Raw genomic sequence first — 26,502 nt, 5'->3', positions numbered from 1 at the left:
ACCTCCCTCCCTTCTCTAAAGTTACCCCCATAGGTAAATTTCTGTCCCACTTTGGGATGAGAAAACGGGCAACATAAAAACAGCCCAGAACTGTTCGGTGAGGCTGTCCCTGGGTTGTTGTGGGTATTTGTGGTCTTGGGTCTTCGTGGTGCTGTGAAAAAGCCCCAAGTGTGGGCCATGGACATCACAGCAGAGAGGAGCAATTGTGGAAATGGATGGAAGTTCCCTTCGTGTTTCATGTTTCTTTCTTCGCTCACAAACTTTGGCTAGTTGGAATTGGTGAGGAACTGGAGCGATAAAGACCACCGAATCCTCATCTCTCATCAATTCTGTTCATCTCCTTCTTCTCTGCTCTTTGCAAGAATGAGAAGCTCCATATATCAATAACCACATACATACATGCATACCTTTACATCCCAGGACGTCCCAGGTGGGTTTGTTCCAGCTCGTCTTTCTGATGTTCTTGACCTGGTGATTCTTCTTGTATAGAGAAAATTAGAACCCTCCAACATCAGGCATGTGACAGTAAATATGACTTTCAGATTGAGTCAGAAAATGGTTATAGTTCCTGACAACTCAGCAAGGAGAATTTTGCGCCTGCAGGACTTGGGTTTCCAACAGGGAGTGTCCTCCACCTACCTACCCCCATTGGATACGGTTTCCTCCCTTTTCCTCCCTTCCCCATCCTTCTGCTCTGAAAGAGGAAGAGAGAATATGGGCAGAGTGGTCAGTCCTTCAGGATACTTAGAGTAGGAAGTAAGACGCTCTTCCGTTTTTCCTACACCAAGACATGGATTGATTGATTTAAAAATTTAGATTTCTAAAGCCACCAACTCAGCCGTAGCATCAGGAGTGGTGGTGGGTTTCTCTTTATAATTGCTCAGCCTACCCCCAGTTCCCCTCCAAATATAACCACAGCCACCAAAGAAACTGCCCCGTATAAGCCCAGGCAAAGTCAGGATTGATTTTCCCATTTAAACAAGGCAGGAGCAACTTCTGCAATGAGTGATGGAACGAAACGTATTTCCTTTGGGAAACCCTGCTTGGGGTAAGGCCGTAACGATTGCTTCATAAAATCATCCTTTTGCAGAGGGGACATTGGTAGAGTCTGCAATGAGACGGCTTGACGTTGGCGCTCTTGTGTCTCCGCCCAGGTGGAGTCGTCGAAGCCTTCCCACCTTCCGATAGCATCACCAGCCTCACGGTGGACATGCTGATTGAACCCACCGGGGAGGTCACAATGGTTTCCTGCGGAGACCAGTTCCACGCCGAGGGTCCTTTGCAGTCTTCAGGAACCACCCTCCCTCAGGCTTCCGTTGAACCCAAGCGCCTCCATCAGCTGTGTCTTAAGATCGGGGAGGCCTGCAGAGCCAGGGCGGTGGTGGGATACTTTTCTGTCGACTTTGTGACTTTCATCCACCCGCAGACTTTGAGGCAGCAGGTGAGCCCTAAAGGTAGAGCTTCCGTTCCTTCGGCACTCTCTCCGGGAATCACCGCAGGACCCCTGGATTCCTGGGGTTGTGGGAGAAAGGGGGGGGGGGCGGGGGGGGCAGGGGCAGCAAAGTGTTTTCTTTTATTAAGCCCTGCACCCCAATTAAACGCGGAATCCTCAGAAATATGCGCTGCGGAAAATCCGGAATAAATGCTGATCCCTTATAGAATTGGAATGGAATGGAATGGAATGGAATGGAATGGAATGGAATGGAATGGAATGGAATGGAATAGAGTAGAGTAGAGTAGAGTAGAGTAGAGTAGAGTAGAGTAGAGTAGAGTAGAATAGAATAGAATAGAATAGAATAGAATAGAATAGAATAGAATAGAATAAGAATGGAATAGAATAGAATAGAATAGAATAGAATAGAATATTGGAAGGAAGAGAATAGAATATTGGAAGGAATAGAATAAGAATAGAACAGAATAAGAATAGAATAGAATAAGAATGGAATGGAATGGAATAGAATAGAATATTGGAAGGAATAGAATGGAATGGAATAGAATAGAATAGAATATTGGGATGAAGAATAGAATAGAATAGAATAGAATAGAATAGAATAGAATAGAATAGAATAGAATAGAATAGAATAGAATAGAATATTGGAAGGAAGAGAATAGAATATTGGAAGAAATAGAATAAGAATAGAACAGAATAAGAATAGAATAGAACAGAATACAATGGAATGGAATAGAATAGAATAGAATAGAATAGAATAGAATAGAATAGAATAGAATAGAATAGAACAGAACAGAACAGAACAGAACAGAACAGAACAGAATTCTTTATTGGCCAAGTGTGGTTGGACACACAAGGAATTTGTCTTGGTGCAAATACTTTAGCCTTTAGGTTCGGGGGCTTTTTTTCTACTTTGTTTACATTTCTCCAGGGGTGGCTGCAGAATCTACCTCTGTCATTCAGCCATCCAGTTTTCTGTTCCTTGACCTCAAGGGGAAAGTATTAAACACCGCTGGGAAGGTTCCTGGTGAAATATTTGTGTTTTAAACCAGCAGAATAAATCAACCCAAGAGAACGGAAGGTGTCCAAGAAAAGACTTAGATATCCGTTTTTTCCGGGTGGTAAAAGGTTATCTACCTTGGGCAGGAGATTGGACTAGTCCATGGTTCTCCAACCTTGGCAACCTTAAGCCTGGTGGACTTCAACTCCCAGAATTCCCCAAAGCCTGGCTTTGCTGGCAGGGGAATTTGGGGAGTTTGCAGGGTCCGGGAGAGCCCCTAGCTAAGATTCTGTGCAGTTTGGAGAGCCGCCCCCAAATCCCCGCCCACCCCTCCCCTCCCAGCAGTCCCCACGCAGCCCATTTTCAATGCAGGTAAGTGCAGGGCGCATGCAGAGGCTTGGGGAGGTGTTTTATATGGGCACGGATGAGGAAGGAGAAGGACTCAGGGATGCGAGAAGCTCTTTATTTGCAAGCTGAATTCAAAAAGCCACCAACGTGGCCAGCACCACCTTTTTATTACCGGCACTGTCCGACCCTTCAGCCACTGACAGGGACTCAATCTCCCCACCAGCGGCTGAACCATTAAGCGGAGTCTTACATCAGACTCCATTTTGCATATAACGTAGGCTCCTGTTAATGTGGCGTCATGCATATTTAACAGGAGGACTGAAAACGGGCCTCCCAGGAGTTTGGGAAGGCCAGAAATGGGCCCGTTTCCAGAGAGCCTCCGGAGCCCCGAGAGGGCAAAAACGCCCCCCAGCACCGTGGTGCAGGAGGCCAAATAGGCCACGCCCATCATGGCCACGCCCACCCAGCAGAGAACCTGTTGCTAAAAAATTTTAAAGGCCACCCCTGGGTCTTAAGTGACTCCTGTGCGTCTATCCAAATGATTACTTATGTTAGAGGTAAATGGGGAAATGAAAATATTTGGGAATAAAATGAAGCAAGGTTTGTTTTGTTTTGGGAGCAAAACTTTCCACTTTATTCTGGCTGTGTTACATTTAACTTTGTGCTGCCAAGGAGCCCAGCTAGGTAGCAGTTTGGTCTTTTTTCTATCTCCCCTGGTGTCATTTCCTCCCCCCCAAAAGGTTCTAGAGAAAAACTCTTCGCCCTTTTCCTTCAAGTTTCCTTCCATCCTTTCATCATCCACGTCAGCCCCGGTTACTTTTTCCCCCCCGGGGGGGCTCTACACCTTGCGGATTTCCTACATTCCCCAGTTTGTGCCACAACTTTAGCATTACTTAAGCCGAGTTTCCCCCCACCCACCCACCCCCAACTTAATTAGATATAGAGGCAATTAATGATGCCATCTGTCTTGTTGTGTGAGAGAGAGATTACACCAAAGATTGTGCTTCTGAAAGCATTATTTTTTTTGGCAAACTAGAAATCCTATTAGACTTGTTCAAACACTCTCACACTAATTTCCCATTTTAGATCAGTAGCTCAAAGGCTGAAATAAATTCTCCAGAACTATTGTACACTCAGGCATCCTCCAGGAATTGTCTTTTTACTGAAGATAACCAATGATCTATGTTATTTCTCTAAACCTAAAAATTAAATATATCATTGAACATCTGTTACCACTATAGTGGAAGAGTACTTAAATATCCCCAAATCCCAGAGATTGTGATACGATACGGGCCTTTTCAAAATCCCAGAAATTTCTGCACATGCAAAATGGGACAGGTTTTTGCTGGTAGCTAATAGACCTGAGATAACCCTTCAGTTTTAGGCGTAGATGAAATATGAAATTTGTTTAGGAGCCGCCATCATTTGGGATGCAGCTAGCGAAGCAATTCGGAGGTTACCTCAGAGTTTGAGGAAACTCCCTTTCCTGTCCCCCTCTACAAACCATTGATCAGACACATGGGATTAGGGTTATAGCAGGGGGACTCATGCTCGGTGACTCCTGCACACAGTCATGAGTCCTGTTTCCTTCACTTCACCTTTGCTCTTGGACTTTCAGCGGAATCATTAAAAAATAGTTTTGTCAATTGCTAGAACTGGGCCATACAGGAATAATTTCCTTTACCCTTTCAGCGAGTCTCCAGCAAGATCCTTGAGGTCCCTGTGACAGCACACTCTTCCGCACTCAGGAGCTGGTCATGGAAGAGCTAAATGATCAGAATAACATAGCTGGAAGGGACCTTGGAGGTCTTCTAGTCCAACCCCCTGCTTAGGCAGGAAACCCTGCACCATTTCAGACAAATGGTTACCCAATCTCTTCTTAAAAACTTCCAGTGTTGGAGCATTCACAACTTCTGGAGGAGGCAAATTGTTCCACTGGTTGATCGTTCTCACGGTCAAGAAATTTCTTAGTTCCAGGTTGCTTCTCTCCTTGATTAGTTTCCATCCGTTGCTTCTTGTCCTGCCTTCAGGGGCTTTGGGAAAATAGGTCGACCGCCCCCCCGCCCACTTCTTTGTGGCAGGCACTCAAATATTGGAAGTCTGTATCTTGTCCCCTCACCCCGTCTTCTTTTCATTAAAGTAGACATACCCCATTCCTGCAACTATTCTTCATGTGTTTTAGCCTCCACAATCTCTAATCCTCGTTGCTCTTCTCTGCAACAAATGGATCCCTGGGAAAAGAGATCTTGGGTTAGATGTTTCAGATTCTACAAGGAAGGTTTGTAGAGTTGTCTAGTATCTTGAGTTAGTTCTGATTTGTACAGCATTTGTATGGTAGCCCTGGTTCTGAAAGAAAGAAGATGGAACAGAATGAAATGGACCAAAATTACAATTAGAAATAATATATCAATTGAGTATGTTTTCAATAATTGTTAACAACAACTCAACTCATATTCAGTAAGCCAATTTCGGTGGTATTTACTACAAATATGGCCTTGTTATCACATTGCTTTGAGTAAGGTGGCTGTTTCTGTCTCCATTCTTGTTGCAATACAATGCAAGCTAGTTTTGTCTCCAAGGGATCTTATAGATTTTATGAACTGACTTTCCTCTCAAGCAATAATAGAATTGATTGACAGTGAGGATCAAGACTTAAGTGATTAGGTTCCTAATTTGAAGAGCTGCTGGTTGACAATATAAAGAGAATCTGCATAGTTCAGAGCAGCAACAAGAAACCACAACCAAACTTCAGAACAATCAGAAGCAAGCAGCTTATCTAACAAATATTGTTGCGGCTCACAGCCAGAATCCACCTGGTATTGTGATTAAGGTGTTGGTCTATTCTATGACTTGAGGAGATTGCAATTGAAGCATTTTGAGCCACAGTGCCGCAGTGGTCAGAGTGCAGTACTGCAGGCTACTTCTGCTGACTGCCGCCTGTCTGCAATTTGGCAGTTCAAATCTCACCAGGCTCCAGGTTGACTCAGCCTTCCATCCTTCTGAGGTGGGTAAAAGGAGGAGCCAGATTGTTGGGGGCAAGAGGCCGACACTGTAAACCGCTTAGAGAGGGCTGGAAAGCACTGGGAAGCGGTATATAAGTCTAAGAGCTATTACTATTGCTATTTCCTTCCTTCCTTCCTTCCTTCCTTCCTTCCTTCCTTCCTTCCTTCCTTCCTTCCTTCCTTCCTTCCTTCCTTCCTTCCTTCCCAGTGGTTAGAATGCAGAACAGCAGGCTAATTCTGTTAACAGCAGGCTAATTCAGCAGTTGAAACCTGACCAGCTCAAGGTTGACTCAGCCTTCCATCCTTCCGAGGTGGGTAAAAGGAGGACCCAGATTGTTGGGGGCAAGAGGCTGACTATGTAAACCGCTTAGAGAGGGCTGGAAAGCCCTGGAAAGCGGTATATAAGTCTAAGTGCTATTGCTATTTTTCAGCCATGGAAATTCCATGGGTGACGTTGGCCCAGATTTTTTTTTTCTCATCTCAGGATGCCTTAAGGATAAAAAATAAGGAATGATGTAAGTCACCTTGCAGTCGTGGAAGAAAGCTATACATCCAATTGCCTGATGCATTATGGGGAGGCAGAATATGAATTTTTCAGTTGTGACTACCAGGCAAAACTCGAAAGGAACGAAAACGATGTCCAAAGTATGTGACAGCGGTGGGATTTCTATTCTGGTTTGGAGTTTCCAGACAAGGCCTTTTCTCCTTCAGACAGAAGCTTCTGGGTCTGGGGGATGCCCAAGGAAGCTTCTGAGGAAGACAATGCATTTCCCCCACATCAATACTTCCTCCAAGCCCAAAACCTCCTTTGTGACTTCTGCTGGCTTAATTCTTGGTCAGGTGAAGGGCTAGGATGGGAAGCTAATCAGAGCATCAGTGCTAATGCCAATCAAATAAGGACGTTAACGGAGGAAAACCCATGAGTACCAATTCCCTCCACCTACCTTAAACCCAGAATCTTTCCTCATTCAGAGATTGCAGTGATCTTGATTATTATTGCATGCTGAAGCCTATTAATGAGTCCACCTTCCATATTAAGAAATCATTTTAGATAGAAGAACAAATCCATCTTTCTTTCTGATTAGCTATAAATTCATTTTTTCCCCCCGAAGAGCATCAAAGTAGCATCTTTTACTGATGGATTATATTCTAAGTATATATTAAGCAGGAATGTTTGAGAAGAAATCTGTTTTAAAGACTGTTTTCCAAATACCTTCTCTACTCTTCTTCGACTGGGAAAATAGTTCTTCATTTTTCTGACAATATTTTAATACCAATTTTCAATCTGTTATTTCACTGATTAAATGCTAGACAGTTCATGTAGGATTTTTTTTTAATTAGTTTAGCAAACAGTTTTAGAAATGACCCAGCTAGCCTGTTGAAAGGGATATGTAATTGGCTAAGGAAAGCTGAGTAGGTACATGAAGACTTTCCTCTCGTCACTGCGATGATTAAAGAAATCTGCAAATTTTGATACCCCAATGCAACCTTCATCATCACAAAGCAAAACGAAGCAAATCAAACTCTCAAGCAGACACTGCACAAATTAGTTTGAGAAAGGGAGTGGGAGCCCTTTATCCGGGTGGGCTTCTGCCTGTCAAGATCCATATTTCCGAGTCTCTATTTCAGTGGCTCTTTCTTTTTTCTTTTTTTCCACAAATGCTGTTAAAAGCAGAAGTTGGAATTACAAACAAAACATCGTAAGGCAGGTTATTGGTGAGACAATACATTTTGTAAAACATGCAATCCTCCATTAGACCTCAAAATATCCTGGGTGATTTTATAGATTGGGAGAATGAAACCATTTCCAGGATAATCTGCCCAGCGCTGCCTTAAGTCTGAAACAGATGAAGGGGGCTTGTAGGAGATGCTTTTCTATAAGGAGATAAACTGGCACTTGGAATGACACTGGAGACGGTGCTTCAGCATTCGTAGGTCTTTAAGAAGAAAATACAGCTCTGACCAACTGCCATAATCAGGACCAGTGGGGTTCAGGTGACCTTAGAGGTCTTCTGCTCCACACGCACCCTGCCCAAGCAGGAGACCCTACACCATTTCTGACCGATGGCAGTCCAGTCTCTTCTTGAACGCCTCCAGGGATGAAGCTCCCACAACTTCGGAAGGCAACTTCTGTTCCACTGATTGATTGTTCTCACTGTCAGAAAATTCCTCCTTATTTCCAGGTTGAATCTCTCCTAGATCAGTTTCCATCCATCATTCCTTGTCTGGCCTTCAGGTGCCTTGGAGAATAGCTTGACCCCTTCCTCTCTGGGACAGCCATTCAAATATTGGAAGGCTGCTATCTTGTCTTCCCTGGTCCTTCTCTTCCCTAGACTAGCCAAGCCCAGTTCCTGCAACCGTTCTTTGTATGTTTGAGCCTCCAGTCCCCTCATCATCTCGGTTGCTCTTCTCTGCACTCTTTCTAGAGTCTCAACGTCTTTTTTATATTTTGAGGATCAGAACTGGATGCAATATTCCAAATGTGGTCTTACAAATCCCCAAAATTGCTTCTCCTTTCCACCCATTGTATACCTCTATTCAAGAATTGGCCACTCTTTTCAACCATCTCCCAGTTGGGAAGCCGAAATGAGGAAAGATCCTGGTTGTAAGGAAGAAGCTGTCAAAACACACCATCCCATCTTTTCTCTCATGGGTGCTTTTGTAAGCCTGTGGGGAGATATGCTGCACACCGATTTTTGAGGGAAGATTGTCATAGAGTGAGGGGAAAACTTACAAGGTAGGCTCATTGCAAAAGGATGCTAGAAAGGCCAGCACTTCCTGAAGACTTAGTAGCGATTGACGGAATCTCTGGCACATTTCGTTTCTACACTTGTAAAATCTGAATTCCTCCCTTTCAAAAGTGGCTGCCAAGTTATTCAGCTTCCGAAATGGATGCCTGTCTTGCGAAAAGCTGCCCCGGTTTCCTATGCTTGAAAATTTAGACTTTGCCTGGCCTGTAGAATGAATCTAGAGAGCTCTCTCTAAACACCTTGCTGAACACAAAAGGAAAAGAGCCAGGAGCAAATGGCTCCCATGATATGAAACTCCACAGTTTTCCCACCTTTTTCCCCCCCAGCCCTAGAATTCTTTGGATGAAATTCTTAAAAAAAAAAAAAAATGGAAACAGGGAAGTAACAGGTGTAATTTATCTGAACTTTCGAACCGCCCTTCACTAAACCTCCTGCAAGGAAAGGCAGAAAACAAAATCACAGGTCAGCCGAAGAATATTTTACAGCCTGAAATTTGCAGGAAGAGGGAGACAGCAATACCTGCTGGTTATCTTTTCATGCATCGTGATGCAGAGACCTTTTCTCTCGAATCTTCTATTCCAGGGTGGGGCTTTTTGTTTTTGTTTTTATTTTATTTTTTAAATAAACTTTATTAGTCTTTTATATATTTTAAAAATAAAACAAAAAATTAATCTCATGACATTAACAGTTTTGTGACATTCATCTCATACATTTCTATCTTTTGTGCATATTTACAAATATATACAATTTTGTGTAAATATATACCTTTAATCTATAAGTTGCTTATCTTTAATTCCTTCATTTTCTATCTGTTTTAATTTGATCCAATTATATCATTTCCTCCACATTCTATAGTATTCAGACTCCCCTTTCTCTTGTACCATTAAAGTCGAATTTGTCCATTTTAGCACAAGCCATTATTTGCTGAATAATCAGTTCATCTGAGGGTATATAGTTGTGCTTCCACCATTGAGCATAAGCTATTCTAGCAGCTGTTAAGATACGTAATACAATATACTTTATATTTTTTTGCACATTTCTTTTTGAATATCCCTAACAAAAATAATTCTGGTTCCAATTCTACTTGTTCCTTAAGAATTTCTTGCAGCCATTATTTAATTTTAAGCCAATATTTCTGAGCTTCTGAACAGGACCACCACATGTGGTAGAAGGTACCCTCTTTCTTTCTACATTTCCAACATGCCGGATTCACGTTGGGATATATCTTCGCCAATCTCGCGGGGGGTAAATACCATCCATAAAACATCTTATAAATATTCTCTTTGTGTGATGCCGATTTTGTTAGTTTATAATTTAGGTTCCAAATGCTTTCCCACTCTTGTCAAATTTATATTATGTTCTATGTTTTGAGCCCAAGCTATCATACATCCCTTGACAACATTTTCTTCTAATTCTACCTCTGACAAATATTTACAATTTTTAATGTGTGGCTTTTAAATGTGTGGCTTGCAGGAAACGGGCTTCGGCCTGCTTGTTTCCAGGAGCACCTGTGGGAGGCTTCCGATCTCCCCTGCACCTCATTCGGGTCTCAAGAACTGCCCAAGCACATGGCCGTATCTTTCCAGCCCTTCTTTCCAGGCGTTTCAGAATAACCAGGTCATTTTGCTCCTAAAGGTGCTTTTTTTTTTTCAACTGGCTGTTGGACTTCCTTGGTTGTTTTTTTTTCTTTGAGGACGTTTCGCTTCTCATCCCAGAAGCTTCTTCAGCTCAGTTCACTTCAGTTCGGTACTGAAGAAGCTTCCGGGATGAGAAGCGAAAATGCCTCCAAGGAAAAAAACCCAAGAAACTCTAGTTGCCTTTTCAAAAAAAAGCCCTTGGAGACCACCATGACCTGCCTGCATGACTGAGGATCTCCTGAGATATCCAGGTGGTTTTGCCATTCTTCAGCCAAATAGGGAAGGCAGATTGGGCAGAGGGAGAGAAAGCTCACTTGGGGACAAGGAAACAGCAAACCAAGTGCAGAATACGGAATAGCAGAGTTAGGAGCTACTCTTTGCTTGCATTTTTCCTTCACCTGCCGTCAGGAAAAGAAGGCCAGGGTTTTCTCTGCCAGCGTCCTTTTAGATAGTATTTATTTCCTCTGCTTAGATGTCTGCACAGACTAAAATACACTAAAACCATAAGTAAATTACTCATAAGTAACTAAAATATTGGAGCAGAGTAATCCCATCACGTGCTCCTGCCCGCTCCAAATATTTTGGCCTTCAGCCGTGCGCCGATATTTGTGTTCTCACCAGCCAAACTTCTCCAGAATAGGTTTTGTGCCTTTGGATGCTGGCTGCAAAATCCTTCGGGATCTGTCTCACCTCCGTGGGTGGCCTTTCACAGCAGTAGTGGGTCCCTTCTGTACAGATGGCCCTCAACATACAACCGCAATTGATCCAATAGAGGAGGAGGTGATTAAGAAAATAATGGGATGTGCAGAGATGAGTAGATTAACACTGGCAATTAGAGCGCAAGAAGAAAAAGAACATTACAAAATGTGGGATTTGTTTTATCAGTGGCTAGATAAAAAAAAAACAGGAAAATGAAATATAAATGTAATATAATAGTAAATATAATACAGTAGTAATGTTATGTTACAAGTGTTTATTATGGAATGAATTATAATATAAGCTAGACCTAGTAAAAAGTGAGGTTTGCTCTAAAAGGATCATATGGATTTGCAATTAAAGTTTAATGATGATATAATCATAACATAACATGATATGGAAAGTGGAGTAAATAAATTTAACTGTAAGAGGATGCAGTTGGATGTCTGCACAGACTAGATGCTATGCACAAGAAATATGTACCAACCGACACACTGAACAACTGAAAGGTTTTATTTGTTGTTTTATGCTTATGCTTGTTTATGTTTGTTGTTAAAAAATAAAAAAAAACTTTTACAAAAACAAACAAACGTACAACCGCAATTGGGACCAGAACGTCCATCGCTAAGCAAGATGGTTGTTAAGTGATTTGCGGGCAATTTTATGACCTTTTTGTTGCGGTTGTTAAGCAAATGACTGCAGGTGTTGTGAGAATCACAAGGTTGTGAAGCAAATCCAGCCTTTTTCCATTAATAGTTGCTTTTCCGAAGCCAGCTAGGAAAACCTTATCGTGTGACCCCAGGATCAGTGGTGGGATTCAATTTTTTTTACTATTGGTTCTGTGGGTGTGGCTTGGTGGGCATGACAGGGGAAGGATACTGCAGAATCCCCATTCCCTCCCCACCCCACTAACCTGCTTTCCAGCTCTGTTTTCCTGGGCAGGGCAACCAAAGGAGACCCAGCTGATCAGCTGGGACTCGATGGGAGGCAGAGAATAGATGGCGCCGGTGGGGCCAGTCGGAAGTGGCATTTGCCGGTTCTCCGAACTACTCAAAAATTTCCTCTACCGGTTCTCCGGAACCGGTCAGAACTGGCTGAATACCACCTCTGCCCAGGATGCTTCAACAGTCATAAATACAAGCCAGTTGCCATAATAAATCTTATCATTTGACCTTGGGAATGCTGCGACAGTTGTAAGCGTGAGGACTGGTTGTAATGCATATTTTTCAGCTGTAACTTTGAACACTCACTAAATGAATATTTGTAAGTGTAGGACAACTTGTAATATGTTTTGGCTAGATATGTTTAGTAAATTTCACCAACCACCACTAGATGGCAGCCAAATCAGGTAACACTAATCCCAGCAAAAATGTTCAGTCCCATTGTGAGTTTTAACCATTGTAAAGAGAACTGATTTGCATTAATATTTTACTCATTGGCATTTTGACTGTATAATCTAGCCTCTTTTTTTAAAAGCAAACCCCCCGCACATGCAAAAAAGTAGATGCGCTCCCTGTAAAAAATATAGATGTCAGTATTGGAGGAAGAAAAACAATTAAATGGAATGAAGAAAAGCGATAATTTAGCAACTGTTTAAGAACTTATGCTTCCCGGCCTTTCTCAAATTTTAAAGCTGAAACGTTTACGTGCCTCCTGTAAAGAATGATGCTGTAACGGTGGCTTTATTCACTCTGAACAATTTATATTTTACAGAGAATCTCCTGTGTTGTTGGGTGTCGCAAAGAAATAATAATAATCTGAATTAAAATAAAAATAATTAAAATTACTAGTAGTAATAATAATCTGAAAACCTAAAGCTGTATTCAAATGGAATCCGTGCTCAACACTGTGAGGCTACAACCAAGAGCTTCATCATTTGAGACTTTTGAGATTTGGACTGCCATTTCTCAGAAATGGCGTTTTCACTTTTACCCCATTTGGGGTAATTTACCCCTGTTCCCTGACCACTGGCGTAGGGCCTTCTGCTTGGGCGGGGGGTTGGACTAGATGATCTACAAGGTCCCTTCCAACTCTGTTAATCTGATCTGAAGATATTGCAGTGGAGTTTGGACTGGACAAATGTGTCACTCTCATCATCAACAGAGGGAAAACTAGTGAGACATTAAGGAATCAAGGTATCCTACGGAACTAGCATGAAGAGTCTGGATGAAGACAATCCCCACAAATACCTGGGCATCCTTCAAGCTGACAACATTAAGCGCACTGAAGTCAAGAAGAAGGTTAGAAATGAACCCATCAAGAGAGTAAAGAAGATCTTAAAAGTCCCAATTCAGTAGCGGAAACACCATCAAGGCAATTCACACCTGGGCAATTCCAGTTATTAGATCTACAGCTGGAATAGTGGACTGGACTCTCGGCAGGAGAATCAGAAAAATAATGACAGTGAGTCTTGTCCTTCATCCATGCAGTGATGTTGACTGAATCTGTTTATCAAGGCGCTTGGGTGGGTGTGGAATGTTGTAAGTACCAGACAGTTGAAGAAGAACAAAGGGCTTTGTGGGGGAATATCTGAAGGAGGGTAAAGAAGGCGCACTGATGTTTGTACACCATGAACATTCACTGAGTATCAGGAAGATCAGACTGGCCGACAAAAAGGCCAAACGAAGAATAGAAAAGAGGCATGGGAAAAGTCTTGCATGGCCAGTTCATAAACAGACTAGAAGGCAAAACCAATATCAAGACCCGGCAAAGGCTAAGAGCGGGGAAATTGAGGAAAGAGACAGAGGGGCTAATCCTGGCTGCCCAAGACCAAGCCTTAAGAACAAAGGCACGCAAAGCCGAAATTGAGGACACAGCAACAGACAGCAAATGTCGCCTCAGCAAAGGAGCTGAAGAAATAGCGGAACGTCTAGTTATCTGGTGCAAGAAGATCGCCCAAAGTGACTACAGGCGAGAGCACGACAAAGTAGCAACAATGGTACCTGGGAAGATCTGCAAGAAATACCATTTTGCTCCAAGCAAGAACTGGCAGGACCACAAGGTAATAGAAAACGAAGAAGCTTAAAATGCCGTGGGACCTTTTGAATTCAAAACAGAAAAGCGGCTACCGCGTAACTTTGCCAGATCTCTCAGTTGTCAATAAGAAAGACAAAAAAAAAAGTCTGCACGCTGGACATGGCAGTACCTGGAGAGAGCAGAAGAGAAGAGAAAGAAGTGAAGAAAATCACAAAATACAAAGACCTGCAAATTGAACTAGAACGACTGTGGAGAAAAGAAAGCAAAGATAGTACCAACAGCGATACCGGGTGCAATTCCAAAACGTCTGGAGCAGCTCTTGAACATTTTTGGCATTGACAAAATCACTATTAGTCAATTGCAAATGGCAGCTGTTCCTAAGAACTTACCCTGTGACTTTTCATCAAGCAACAACATCTCCCCTTCCAGGCCTTGGGAGGACCCAAGAGGTGGATAAGAATGCCAAAGCCAACCTAAACATCTGGCTGCCCGGGCAACCAACTACAATAATGAGATCTGTATCCATGTTTTGCATTCCATCGCCATCAAGTGGGAACTTGGCTAGGTGGCTGCAGAACGATATGGAAGAATTGCATCATTGGGGCTTTCTAAACCATATTGGCTGAGCTAGTCCAACCTCTGAGCCACAGTGGCGCAGTGGTCAGAGTGCAGTACTGCAGGCTACTTCTGCTGACTGCCGGCTGCCGGCAATTTGGCACTTCGAATCCCACCCGGCTCCAAGTTGACTCAGCCTTCCGTCCTTCCGGGGTGGGTCAAATGAGGACCCAGATTGTTGGGAGCAATAGACCAACCCAGTAAACCTTTTAGAGAGGGCTGTAAAAGCCCTTGTGAAGCGGTATATAAGTCTAAGTGCTATAACTGTGGCTACACAGCTCAAGTAGGGGATGGAGACAGCAGGATTTATTGGCTACTAGTGATATAAGAATTGCGCCCTTAGATCCCTCACTCCTGACCCGGGCTGATCTAAATGCTAAGCGGGGTTATCCCTGGTTAATACTTGGAGGGGAGACCACCAGGGGAAATCTCTGAAGATGGCAGTGGCAAAAACAGTATGGATGAGGGCTGACGACAGGCATGGAGAAGTTGGTGGGCCTTTGGCATAGGAAGGAAGGAAGAAAACAGAGAGTGAAGCAATGAGAGAGAAAACGGGGGCAGAGAGAAGGAGGGAGAACCTCAAATATAAGGCTCAGGAGCCTGCAGCTGATTCGGGCGGTGATGGATGCCAGCAGAAAGACTTAAGGAAAAGAGTTATGGCACGACAGTGATGGGAGAGAGAAATACGATTCCAGCCGAAACGCTCCCTGCTTAAGGCACCCTGAGATCGATATCACCCTCGGTGGGCATCAGCAGCAAAACTGGATTTCCTCCCCCTGCAGAGGAGAAAATATCGCAACCAAGAGGCTGTTCTCCTTTCTCCCTGTACGTCACAGGCCCGCCTAAGAAGGGCGTAGAAATGAGTTTGGGTTTAGGAGCCCACAGTGGATTTAGTTATTGATAAGGGGGGGTTCGGTTTACGAAGGAGCCAGCGGGCACAAGTCAGGGTTGAGAGCCTTGCTTTGGGGCTCTGTAGCTCAAAAGCTCTCACAAGGTCTTCCTTTTTTTTTTGCCCACAAATGAAAGGGATCCCAGTTGCTGGGCTGACTTTGTTTTTCCACCAGGTGTCAACAGCTAGTCCAGGGGTCTCCAAACTTGGCAACTTTAAAACTTGTGGACCTCAACTCCCAGGATTCTCCAGCCAGCAACTTGTGGACTTCAACTCAAGAATTCTGGGAGTTGAAGTCCACAAATCTTAAAAGTTGCTGAGGTTGGAGAGACCCCTGAACTAGATTAATCCTTCTCACCGGAGAATAGAAAGTGATCTGTCCCACTTGGTCTTTGGTAAAAGCACTTGGGGCAAGGCTGCGGTGACCTCCATTGGGCCTTTAAATTCTCTGTGAGATACAAGCTGTATTTACTTACTCTGTGTTGGTTGTTTTACTTCCAGCAAAAAACGATCCTCCCCAGTTATGAGTCAGATGAGAGATTGGTTGCATGTAACTGGCAAAGAAGACACAACTGTCTAACGGCCTCCGATAAACTCATATTTGGCAAAGCTGAGTGAACGCCCCTTTTGGGGTGGGGGCAGTTGAATTTTTTTTTTTGAAAAGAAATGCAATTTAATAGTCCAATAGGGAATGGCACACAAAATTGTTTCCCTGAATTGAACAACCCAGATGATGATGCCTGTTAAATAAGACTCCAAAGTTCTAAAAAAACAACAATTAAGGATTGATGTTGGAAGGAGTGAAATAGGAGGCTCCATAGATCTAGCTGGGGGGGATGAAATCTGTGGAACGGTGCCAGTTTTGCAGAGTGCGCGAATCTGAATGTGACCAATATTGTGCATTTTTCAAACATCTCATCAGGAAAGTGTGAGGGCCAAGGGTAGCATGATAACCGCCTTCCAGTACTCCAGGGAATGAGAAGATGGGGTTGACCCTATTCTCCAAAGCAGTTGAAGGCAAAATAAGAAGTAACTGGTGGAAGATCGTTTTTTAAAAATCCAGCCTAAGGAACTGAAGGGAAATCCCCTGACAGTGAGAACTGTTTGGTTGTTTAGCATATGGCAGTAAGAACAATTAACCAGTGGAAGTGACCTACCTCCAGAAGCTGTGGGTGCTCCGTCACTGGAGGTTTTTAAGAAGAGATCGACAGCCATTTGTCTGAATTGGTACACGGTCTCCTGCCAGAGGAGGAGATGGGACCCTTACAACTCGGTCATTCGTATCTCTGTATTCTGATTTTCTCCCCAGATGTTGCTTTGAATGTTCTAGAGCTCCAGGCAGCCCGACTCCCAGGCCTTGGGTCAGATTAGAAAACTATTGGAGCCGGCAGGGGGATGGGCAGGTATGGGCGGCTGGGATTTGTCTGCAATAATCTGAAGGTTGCTAGAGGTCAGCAAAGCTTTGATTTCTCAGTGTCTCATGGCTGCCATCTAGTGGTCCACTTTTTTTCCAACTCGGATCCGCTAACTAGCCCTAGAAACGGGTATGCCTATAAAACAGAGGACAGAAATTCTTCTTCTTCTTGAATAGTTAAAAGAAAAGCATCAAAATACATAATATAATCCACTCTGTCTCGGGGCAAGAAACCTCTGGCGATCAGTCGTCAGGGAAGACGAGAAGAGAATGTTGAGTTCCTAACCAACTGGGGGCTCCCTGGGGGCATTGAGATCCTGGCATGATTGCCCTGGGTTCTACGCAGCGGAGTTTTCTTTTGTATTCTTTTTAGTTAAATGGTGGTTTTGAGGGCCAGCGAAGGATCTGCACCTCTGTAGGGTAAAATTTAGAAGAGGAGCGCTAGAGAAAAACACTGTAACATAGAAGTGAAACAGAAGGAAATCTTGGCACTGAACTGTACCAAAAGAAGATCCAAGGTCCTCTTTTTTTTTTTTCTTATGCAATGGGAAATATTTAAGTTGACAAATGGGTTATTTAACAGTAAAACTGATATTTGACAGTTCATTATTAACTGTTTCTGACATGATTTATTTCCTGTTATAAAAAGGGGGCATTACTTTGTAATATGATTCAGAAATTAGCTCCAGTTTAGCAAGAAGCCTTGACTGCCTGACCCCTTAATAGCCTTATAATGATGCCATTTACCATTCAGTGGCTTGTCCAAGTCATTCTGTGGGAGATTTGCTTCTAAAGGGCCGCGATTTACAGAGGAGACCCTCCTGGGAGTGAACAACCTGTGCCCAGGTGCACGGCCGAAGCTCCGTTCTCCAGAACTAAAAATGGCAGCTGTCCCCTAGCTACTCAGAGGTGCTTTTCGCTTCAGAAGGCAATTGGACTGTTTTTCCCTTGAGGAGGAAGAAGAAAATATTTTGCTTCTCATTCAAGAAACTTCATCAATTCTGATGGCGGGTGGGTGGGAGGAACCGATGAACTGGTTTTGTTTTGCTTTTAATGGATTGACCTCTTCTTCCTCCTCCACCTATTCGTCCTCCTCCTTTTCCTTTTCTCCTTCCTCTTCTTCCTGCTCCTCCTCCTCCTCCTTCATTCTCTCCCCCTCTAGTTTGCCTCTTGAATTGTATCTCAATTTCCGAATGTTGGCCACTTTGACTGTCTTGGCGGTCTCTCATCTTGAAGCACGTTTTAATCCTCTCTGCCTCTGTTCAACGGCGCCCCAAGCCATAACCACCTACTTGTTAGCTTGGATGTCATGAAAACACAGGCAGCCTGCTTAATTTATCGTTCAGGGTGTCGTGTAAGCCTAGAAAACAGAGTTACTTATATAAACCATGAATAAATGGCTATGGAAAAGGGAGCCCTACCAAACCTACCTTTGCATTCTTACATGTTCAGCCGGTCTGCAACGTTCAAGCCTGTCTTAAATCCCAGGGACTATGAAGAATATTGTTTCTGTTATCATCTGTTTGGGGAACTTTTTAAAGAAACATAGAACTGGTCCATCTTTGTCATGGCCAAAACTGGTGTATTTCCAGGCCATGGGAAGATCTTTGAAAAGGATGGGCAGATGTTCTCTTAAAACAAGGTGTTTCTCCACCTTGGCAACTCGAAGATGTCCGGATTTCAACTCCCAGAGCTTCCCAATCAGGAAGGCTGCCTGGGAAATTCTGGGAGGTCAAATCCACACACCTTCCATTGCCACGGTGGAAAAATACTGCCGTAGAAGGAAGGAGGAGGTTCCCTGCAGGTGTAGCCCAGGTATCTTTCGTTGTACAACCTCATAGTTCTTTAATACAAAAAGTTAACTTTCCAAGCTTTCTCTTCTTCTTCTTCTTTTAGCAAGCCGACTAGAATAGGGCAGTGGAGTCATTTTGTTTCAATTGAGACAGATGTGGTGATTTATTGCAGAGCACTGAGTGGTTCCCCTGAAGATCCTGGTCTATTTTATGCCCGCTTCTAATCCTATCCAATTGTAGAGTTGATATATGGCTTGTTTCTTAAGCTCTCTCTGGGATGAGCCAGCTTTCAAATATGTGACTATAAATATGTTTTAGATAGAACAACTGAGAGTGAAGATGACTTGCTGCAGTCATTTGATATACAGCGTGTCATGGTTACATTAAAAAATATGAAGGTGGCCATGGATGCAGTCATAAATAGGCCCCTTCTTGGGCATTTGCACTGTTGTTGGTTTACAACACAAGTACTTACCTCTTTGGGCACACTGATAACCTTCTTCCAAGTTTAACTTCAGACAGTCACCCCCAAACCATCTTAACTTGCAGTTGTCAGCCATAGAATCATAATTCTTTATTGGTCAAGTTGGACACCCAAGAAATTCATCTCCAGTGCATAAGCTTACGCCGTACATATCAATAGCAAATAATAGGTCATAGGTCAATTGATAAATCTTAAGAAACCGATCGGAGAAGATAGTAGGAAAGAGGAGAGGATGAGAAAAGACGAGAAGTGAGACAGTGCTAAGGGCATTAAGGGTGCAGCACAGTGGTGGGATTCTACCGGATCGCCCTGCTTCGTCCAAACCGGTAGTTTCAAGGATCATCTGTGAGTGAACCGATTTGCTCCGACAATCAGCTGCTGGGCCTGCCCGTCCGCCCCGCCTCTATACGGACCTTTACTTCCTGGTTTTGAAGCTCGGCTGATTCACGCAGCACAGCCTATTGCCGCGCGTCAGCTGTTGAAGACACAAGAAGAGTGCAGGATTGCAAGAGAAGGTCAGTAGCAAAGCGTGCGTTTCACACATGCGCTCAAAGCGCGCCCACCAAGCCACGCCCCAGAAACTTTGGTTAAAAAAAACCCGAATCCCACAACTGGTGCAGCAGAGCTATCTTTGAAACTATCTTTGTAGTTCCTAGTTATCTCCCACCCCGCTGCCGATAGATGCCTTGCAGGTATAGATAAACATACCTTCCGCTGGCCCAGCAAGTTCCTTCATTGGCTCTATCTTGTGCTTCTGGGACCGATTCTCACCCCTACTGAGCTTCAGTAGAGCTACGGCACTACTACAAGGTTAGTGTCATCCAAACTGCAACCCTCCAAAGCATTGACGCGCCTTTCCTGTATCCCCCCTAACCCCAAGAAGTCATGTTTCATTATGGGCAACGGGCATCAGATGAAATTCATACCTCAAGGGATGATACAGGTAGTCTTTGACTTACAACTACTCATCTAGTGACTGTTTGAACTTACAGCGACACTAAGGTGACTTACGACACTTTTTTCTTTCCTTTTTTTAAAATAATGCTTCATTGAGTTTTTTCCATTTATACTTAATATAAATTAAATTATTCTACTTGCATCTTTTTTACGTGCTTTCGAACGGCTAGGTTGGCAGAAGTTGCTGGGACAACTAACGGGAGCTCTCTCCGTGACGCGCGCTAGGGATTCGAACCGCCGAATTGCTAACCTTTCCGATCGACAAGATCAGCGTCTCATCTCCTGAGCTGCCATGTCCCCTGCAGTACGGCCATCCTACCTTCATGCCGAGAGGTTTATCTTTGAACCTAAAAGAGAAGCTGTGCTTGACCGGTCTCTTTCTCTCCCAAGGTTTGGGCCACAGACTTGGATCTGCGCTACAGCGATCATTTGGCCATGACTCAGATTGCACTCTATGTGACTGAGGGGACCTTTGACTGCGCGTCAAGTCGCTTCCAGGTACAGCTAGCTCCCAAGAAGGCACCTGTGCAGAAAGAACAGGCCCGATCCGTAAGTGATGCTTGAATGAAGAAACAAATAAGCCGTTTGTAGCCTAAACCAAGGGTCTCCAACCTTGGCCACTTTAAGCCCGGCAGACTTCAACTCCCAGAATTCCCCAGCCAGAATTCTGGGAGTTGCAAGTCTGCCGGGCTTAAAGTGGCCAAGGTTGGAGACCCCTGCTGTAGGGGAGGGGTCTGAGCCCCAGGGAGGGGTCAAATGCATTATCAGTCATGAGTCCCTGCGTGCCCTCAAGAAATCTAACTCCAATCCACCTTGAATTCCTTTCTATTCTTAACTCCCACAAATTTCCCCTGGTAGTTCAGATTCTTGTAGAGAGCTTAAGCTTGTAATAAATCTTTATACTCACGCGAACTGCTGTTCTTTCCCAAACCCTTTTCCAATAAAACAAACACAAACCAAAGGGAAGAGAAACCTTTTAATGATTCTTACAAATCCCCGGTTAAAAGCCTGCTGGAAACTAATTAACTTTAATAAGCACGAGCCTCACCAAAACTGTGCGAACTCTGCCAAGAATAACAGATAAGAAAATATTTCACACCAGAGTCTTCAAATACCAACTAAGATACTGCAATGTCCACGAGGCTGGAGTTTCAAAACGTCTTTGCTTTCTGCAAAGAACATTCGCTTCGCAACTGGCTTTTATCTTCTTGAAGGAGGGACCATCACCTTGCAGCCTTATTCCCGAGTCGCCCGTGCTGCTGCAGCTCTGCTCTTTCCTGCGAGTAGCCCTGCATGCACGCACACTTGGCTCCTCCGGAACCTCCTCATTCCTGCCGCCAGCCCCCACCATCTCTGAAGGCAGCAGTCCACTCCCTGGTAGCCCTGGCTCCTCATCCGAGTCCTCGCTTTCCTCAGCCGTCTGCACCAGCTGCCGGCTAACCACAACAACTGCCTCAATTTTCCGATTCCCCTGGCATTAGGTATGTGCACCTTCATGCAACCACGTTATTGTAATTCTCCCCCTTCCCCCTCAAAAAAATATTTCAGTTTGTTTTTCTGTTGAATTGTAGCACGTATATGTTATATTAAAGGTGGGGAAAATTTGAAGTGATTTATCTTGATCTAATTTTTTTCTTCTTCCCCAAAACCTGGTATTTTAGCACGGGTGTGTAAACTTTCTACAGCCACTGTATGGGGAAATTGCTTTATGGCCAGGTTTTGTGCATTCCCCCAAATGTCAAGATTGATAACCTTTCGGTCTATTCTTCTCAAGCTGCTAAGTGGGGCAAGAGGAGTAAAAATGACTTCCGATTCAGTCCCAGTTCCAGGTATTAGAAAGTAAGCAAGCAGCCATTCTTTAAATTAAAATAATTGCAGGTTAAGGCATATCTGTCACTTTTGACCTGCCCGTTGCCCACAGCATATCATTTCTTCCTTGTTCAGCCAAGCGTTCGGGGTAAAACTGGAGATCCACCACATCAAACCTTTTAAAGAACTGGAAGAAACAGAGACAAATCTTTTTACAGTGCATGATCTATAATGAATGATTAAGTAAAAACACTTTATGTGAAATTATGATGTTAATAATGCTTCTGTCCCCGCGAATTTATTATGTGTTCACTGGGCTGCTTGCTTTGATTTTGATAAAATGGAGCGGCGACCGAGTACGAGTGATGGTTTTTATTTTTAGAAATCTCCTTTGCCAGAGCAAATTTCCTAGATACCGCCGCTACTGTAATTATGTAGAAAACCAATCACTCATTATACTTAGGATACATTATCTTTGAGACAGATGAGGCTAAATAAGCAAGACATTAATAATTCATCCCGCAGTTCATTATGCATGTGTTTGTCTGCTTTGTAGCTGAAATAAGCACCTCATCAGACCGATGCCTGCGTTTAAACAATGGTTCGATGTTATGGCTGCTACATTCGGGTTTACGCTTGTTAAGCTGTGATTTGGATTATTTTATCAAGAGTTCGTTTGTTGGATTTGTCGCCGTCTTTTGCCAGGAACAAAACTTTGGGTACCTGTTCTGGAAGCCTTTCTTTCAGCCACTGGCCCTGCCCTGTGGCTACTTGCCTGTCTCATAATAGCGCATGGGCGAGCATGGTGTGCAAAGGAAGAGAAGTGGTTGCTACGCTGGTTAGCGGTTCCATGCCAAAATTAACCCTTGAGAAGGAGGGATTTGGGATGAGGGGGACGAAGGCTGGACTTCATATCCACAATATCTGTCCGTTAAATCGGAGAACCAGCTTAAAAATCTCTACTCTCATGGTTCTAATGCTGTACTGCAAAAAAAATAACTAAAATAATAAAATTATCCCATTGGAATATGGAATATCAGCAAAAGCTGCTCGAGGCAGATTGGTTGCATAAGCTTCCCAAACTGCCTCTCTACATACGGCACCTTTTGAACCCTGCGTGCGCCCACTGAAATTCGGGTCTTTACTGGATGATCCCCAAAATGACTCAGCAGAGGCATCAGCTAGCACGGATGAAACCCCTCGGCTCTTATCCCCACCGCACCCTGATTTCTGCCAACAACCAGACACAATTTTGCTTAGCAGAGTTTTGCAAATATTGTATTATTAGCCAGTTGTGATAGCTAGTTGATGGCACAACGATGGGCAGCCAGTGGCCCTCCCCGGTGCCTTTCTTATGGCCCTCGGGGATCCCTTCTGGGTCAGCAGTAAAACTCTAGAGCAGGGGTCTCCAAACTTGGCCACTTTAAGACTTATGGACTTCAACTCCCAGAATTCTCCAGCCAGAATAGGGAGTTGGTCCACAAGTCTTAAGATTGCCAAGTTTGGAGACCTCCTGCCATTTTGTGATGGGAATAAAAATTGCGCAGCAGGCCAAAATCAGACATTCCACAGTGGGTTATTTATGAATTTATTTTAAAAACCTCCCATACTTGGGTGAGAAAAAAACAAAACAAAATCTGGCCGTGCCCATTACTGTCCTACTCAGGGTTACTGTTAGGCCCTGAAAAATGCCCCCATCTCTTCCCAAAAGGACATTTTTTTTAGGAAAAGAGGAGGAAGAAAAAGTAGAAGTGGCCATGGTGGGGAAGTGTGTGTATGACTGAAACCTCAAGACCAATTTTAATGTTTAGGTATGAATATGAGATACAAGGGGAAAAGTATGAGAGCTACTACATTCTCAGACAAGTTCTCAGAAGTTTTGGGCTGGTGAAGGAGTTTAGGATGACTCACTGAAGCCGACTTGAAGGTTTAATATCTGTTTACGTTAGGCTGCTTTCATGTTGGAATTTCAGTTTGCCACTCAAGATACGAGCCCTGTTGGGTTTAGCAACCGCATCGTATCCCCTGCCTCCTTATTAATTAATTGATTGATTGAATTATTGATTAAATGTATATGCCTCCTATCTCACTATTGAGAGCAACTGTGGGTGGCTCCTTCACCAAACTGCTGAGGGATGGCTCTCCTTCCCAAATTGTGTGCCCTTTGGATGTCCGTCTCCCTGTCAGCGTTCCAGAAAGCCTCCATTCCACCCAATAACTCCGAGACAGACCATCTTCTCAAAAGTTCTGTTTTATTTGGATAGTAAACTGACACATCTGGGGAAATCCCAAATCTGAAACTTCTGGGCTTCCTTGCAATAAGTAAAAACTACAAATCCACCCCCTGCGCCCATTATCGCATCACAAGCTCCAATCACCATCTGTCCCAACTTGAGACGTCCCCTCACCCAGGTGCAGAAATAACATGACCTTGATTTTTTAAAAAAGAATGTTATTATGTCTAACCACACATGCACTCCAAGAAACTCCCCCCTCCCATTTTCCCAGAGTCAAGAATGTGTGCAGTGCGGAAGCGTCTGGTGTTAATATGGCTTCCGGAGCTGATGGTCCCACTCCTACAATCCTTAATCTTCCAGTGGGACCCAGAAACTGAGCTGGTCTGGAGGGCAACAGGTTGGGAAGGCTGCACCGGGAGGTCTCTGCATCAGCACCATGCAGTGTGACAACAGGACTAGATGTGTCAACAGGACTTAACAAATGGAGGTGCCTCCTTGAGTTACAGTGCTAAACCCCCTTCTTTTTCTTTGTTCAAGTGGGTCCGCTCCGAAGGCCGAGATTTGCTTCTTTGAAGAAGACAAAGAGGAAATATGCCAGGAGACTGAAGATTTAGCTACTCTTGTGTAAATCTGCACTCCAGCCTCAAAGCTGGAATCTCTCAGGAATTCCTCGGCCTTAACTCTTTCTCCCTTTCTCCTTTGCCAGGCCTCCCTGGTCAGCCGCTACATTCTCACGAGCAGTTCAATTAAGAACGGCAACCTTTCCTTCATCTACTATAATGTTTTCCTCCAGATGTGCAAAGCTCACGGGATTGGCTACGATGTGCGGGTAAGAACGGTGCCTGCTTTAATTTCAGTGAAATAATAATAATAGGCAAATAGGCTGGGGAAGAAATTGAGGGTCAACCTCAAAAATGCGCGAACCACACATTAAGTGTTTTGGGAAAAGAATCTCTCTTTTTGCCTCTGATCAATTTCGATGCAATCTGTGATTGTGTGCGTTTATTAATACAGTTCAAAGACTGAAATCCTGATTTCAGGTCATTGGGACTTGCAGGGAGATGGGGAGAGAAGGAAGGAATTACAAATATATTTTGTTTACAGATACTTTCTCTTGCTGAATATTTGACCATCAACTTTTTATATCAGCTTGGAAGTGAAAATCTGAATTGGCTTGCTCTTAATTTTTGGCCTTACGTCATCTCACGTAACGCGCCTTAGCAGGTGATCGTGGGAAATTGTATGCTTAGCATTTCCAGACACAGTAAAAAAAAATAAAAAGCTTTAATGTCTTATCCCTTCTCAACAGCTAAAAGAAGGAACCATTTTTATCTTGTTTGAAGACCAGAAACGAAGCACATTTGGAATGATGTAAGTTCCCAAGAGCATCGCTGGTCCTCGATGGTCCTGGAGTTTAAGATTCCTTCTCTCTGCCCTTTGCCAGTTTTCTGAAAGATTAAACCCCGGGGAGAATGGCTCCTTAACAGACCCTGATGGCTACGGCACAGTATCGTGTCAGAAAAGCCAGATTAAAAATATCCATCGCTATTTTTACCTAGTAACTCTTCTTCCAGAATAGCCCAAGCCTCGCTTGGAACAGTTGAGCTCTTTTTAGGGTGGATCTGAACAACCCCCCATTTCCGTGCCCTTAATAATGCTGAGGTTCTCATACTGCCAGCGCTCCCCGTTCACATATTTGAGATGCTTTAGCCAAGATAAGACTCTCCTGTTTCGAGTGACTCAAGCTTTTGCCCTCCTCCCTTACTTGATTAATAAAAAATATTTATTACACAAATCCTTTTTACTGACAAGTTAAAATGGAGCCTCATCTTTTGTACTTCCCTGAAGATTGCCACCTTCGGAGATTGAAAATATTCATTAAATCCCACCGCCTGACAGGCCCAAACGAGAGGGCGATTGTTTTTAAGCGTGCGAATAGAATCATTGGCAAAGACATTTCTTTGGATATCATTAACAGAACAATTGGAGAACATCTCCAGGGGGCCCTCATGACCTTTGCTCAGCATCTCTTCATCATCTATCAAGAATTATCAGCACCTAATATGCATGCCGAGACCAATTTTAAGGTGAGGTGTTAATTAACTAACGATCCCAGTTAAATTTTTGTTCAAGGACAGAAAACACCTCATGCTGTATTATAAGCAAGTGCTAAACCATCCCTCGCTTCTGCTCGTAGCAGTGCGTATTTCACAGCTTACGGGTCAATATTGTGAGATTCCCGGCGAATCTGTTAGTTAAATTTAAGGGTTTTAGTACCAGGAGCGTGGATTTGCTTGGACTGAGAGCGATTGGTATATTTGTTTAAAAAACACACACACACACCCAACACAAACCCTCTCTAGCATGAATGGCTAGCTCCTGAGAAAATTAGATTTTCATTTTGCATACATCCACTCTTGGATTTACTAATTGGAGAGGCAAAAA

At 43.6% G+C, this 26,502-nt stretch overlaps 1 protein-coding gene and 1 long non-coding RNA gene across 6 annotated transcripts in view; one reads left to right on the top strand and one right to left on the bottom strand.

Moving 5' to 3' along the window:
* LOC148124709 (uncharacterized) overlaps nt 1-26,502 on the bottom strand; it is a 529,533-nt gene that overhangs the window by 368,404 nt on the left and 134,627 nt on the right. The gene's annotated exons all lie outside the window — the stretch shown is intronic.
* Nucleotides 1-26,502, top strand: part of IQCH (IQ motif containing H) — a 90,138-nt gene that overhangs the window by 59,751 nt on the left and 3,885 nt on the right. For 2 of the 5 annotated variants that reach the window (XM_087941841.1, XM_087941842.1), the window contains exons 16-20: nt 1,155-1,441; nt 20,402-20,560; nt 24,764-24,886; nt 25,367-25,428; nt 26,036-26,144. In XM_087941841.1, coding sequence (XP_087797967.1) covers nt 1,155-1,441; nt 20,402-20,560; nt 24,764-24,886; nt 25,367-25,428; nt 26,036-26,144 — 740 coding nt within the window. The remainder of the gene's footprint in view (nt 1-1,154; nt 1,442-20,401; nt 20,561-24,763; nt 24,887-25,366; nt 25,429-26,035; nt 26,145-26,502) is intronic. The other 3 variants (XM_087941843.1, XM_087941845.1, XM_087941844.1) reach the window with 3 other exon arrangements.

This window comes from Pseudonaja textilis, chromosome 13 (assembly GCF_049901715.1).
Source record: "Pseudonaja textilis isolate UNSWEBS1 chromosome 13, rPseTex1.2, whole genome shotgun sequence".
Taxonomy (NCBI): domain Eukaryota; kingdom Metazoa; phylum Chordata; class Lepidosauria; order Squamata; family Elapidae; genus Pseudonaja; species Pseudonaja textilis.
Note: the sequence above shows the minus strand (reverse complement) of the source record. Positions and strands in the feature narration are given on the sequence as shown.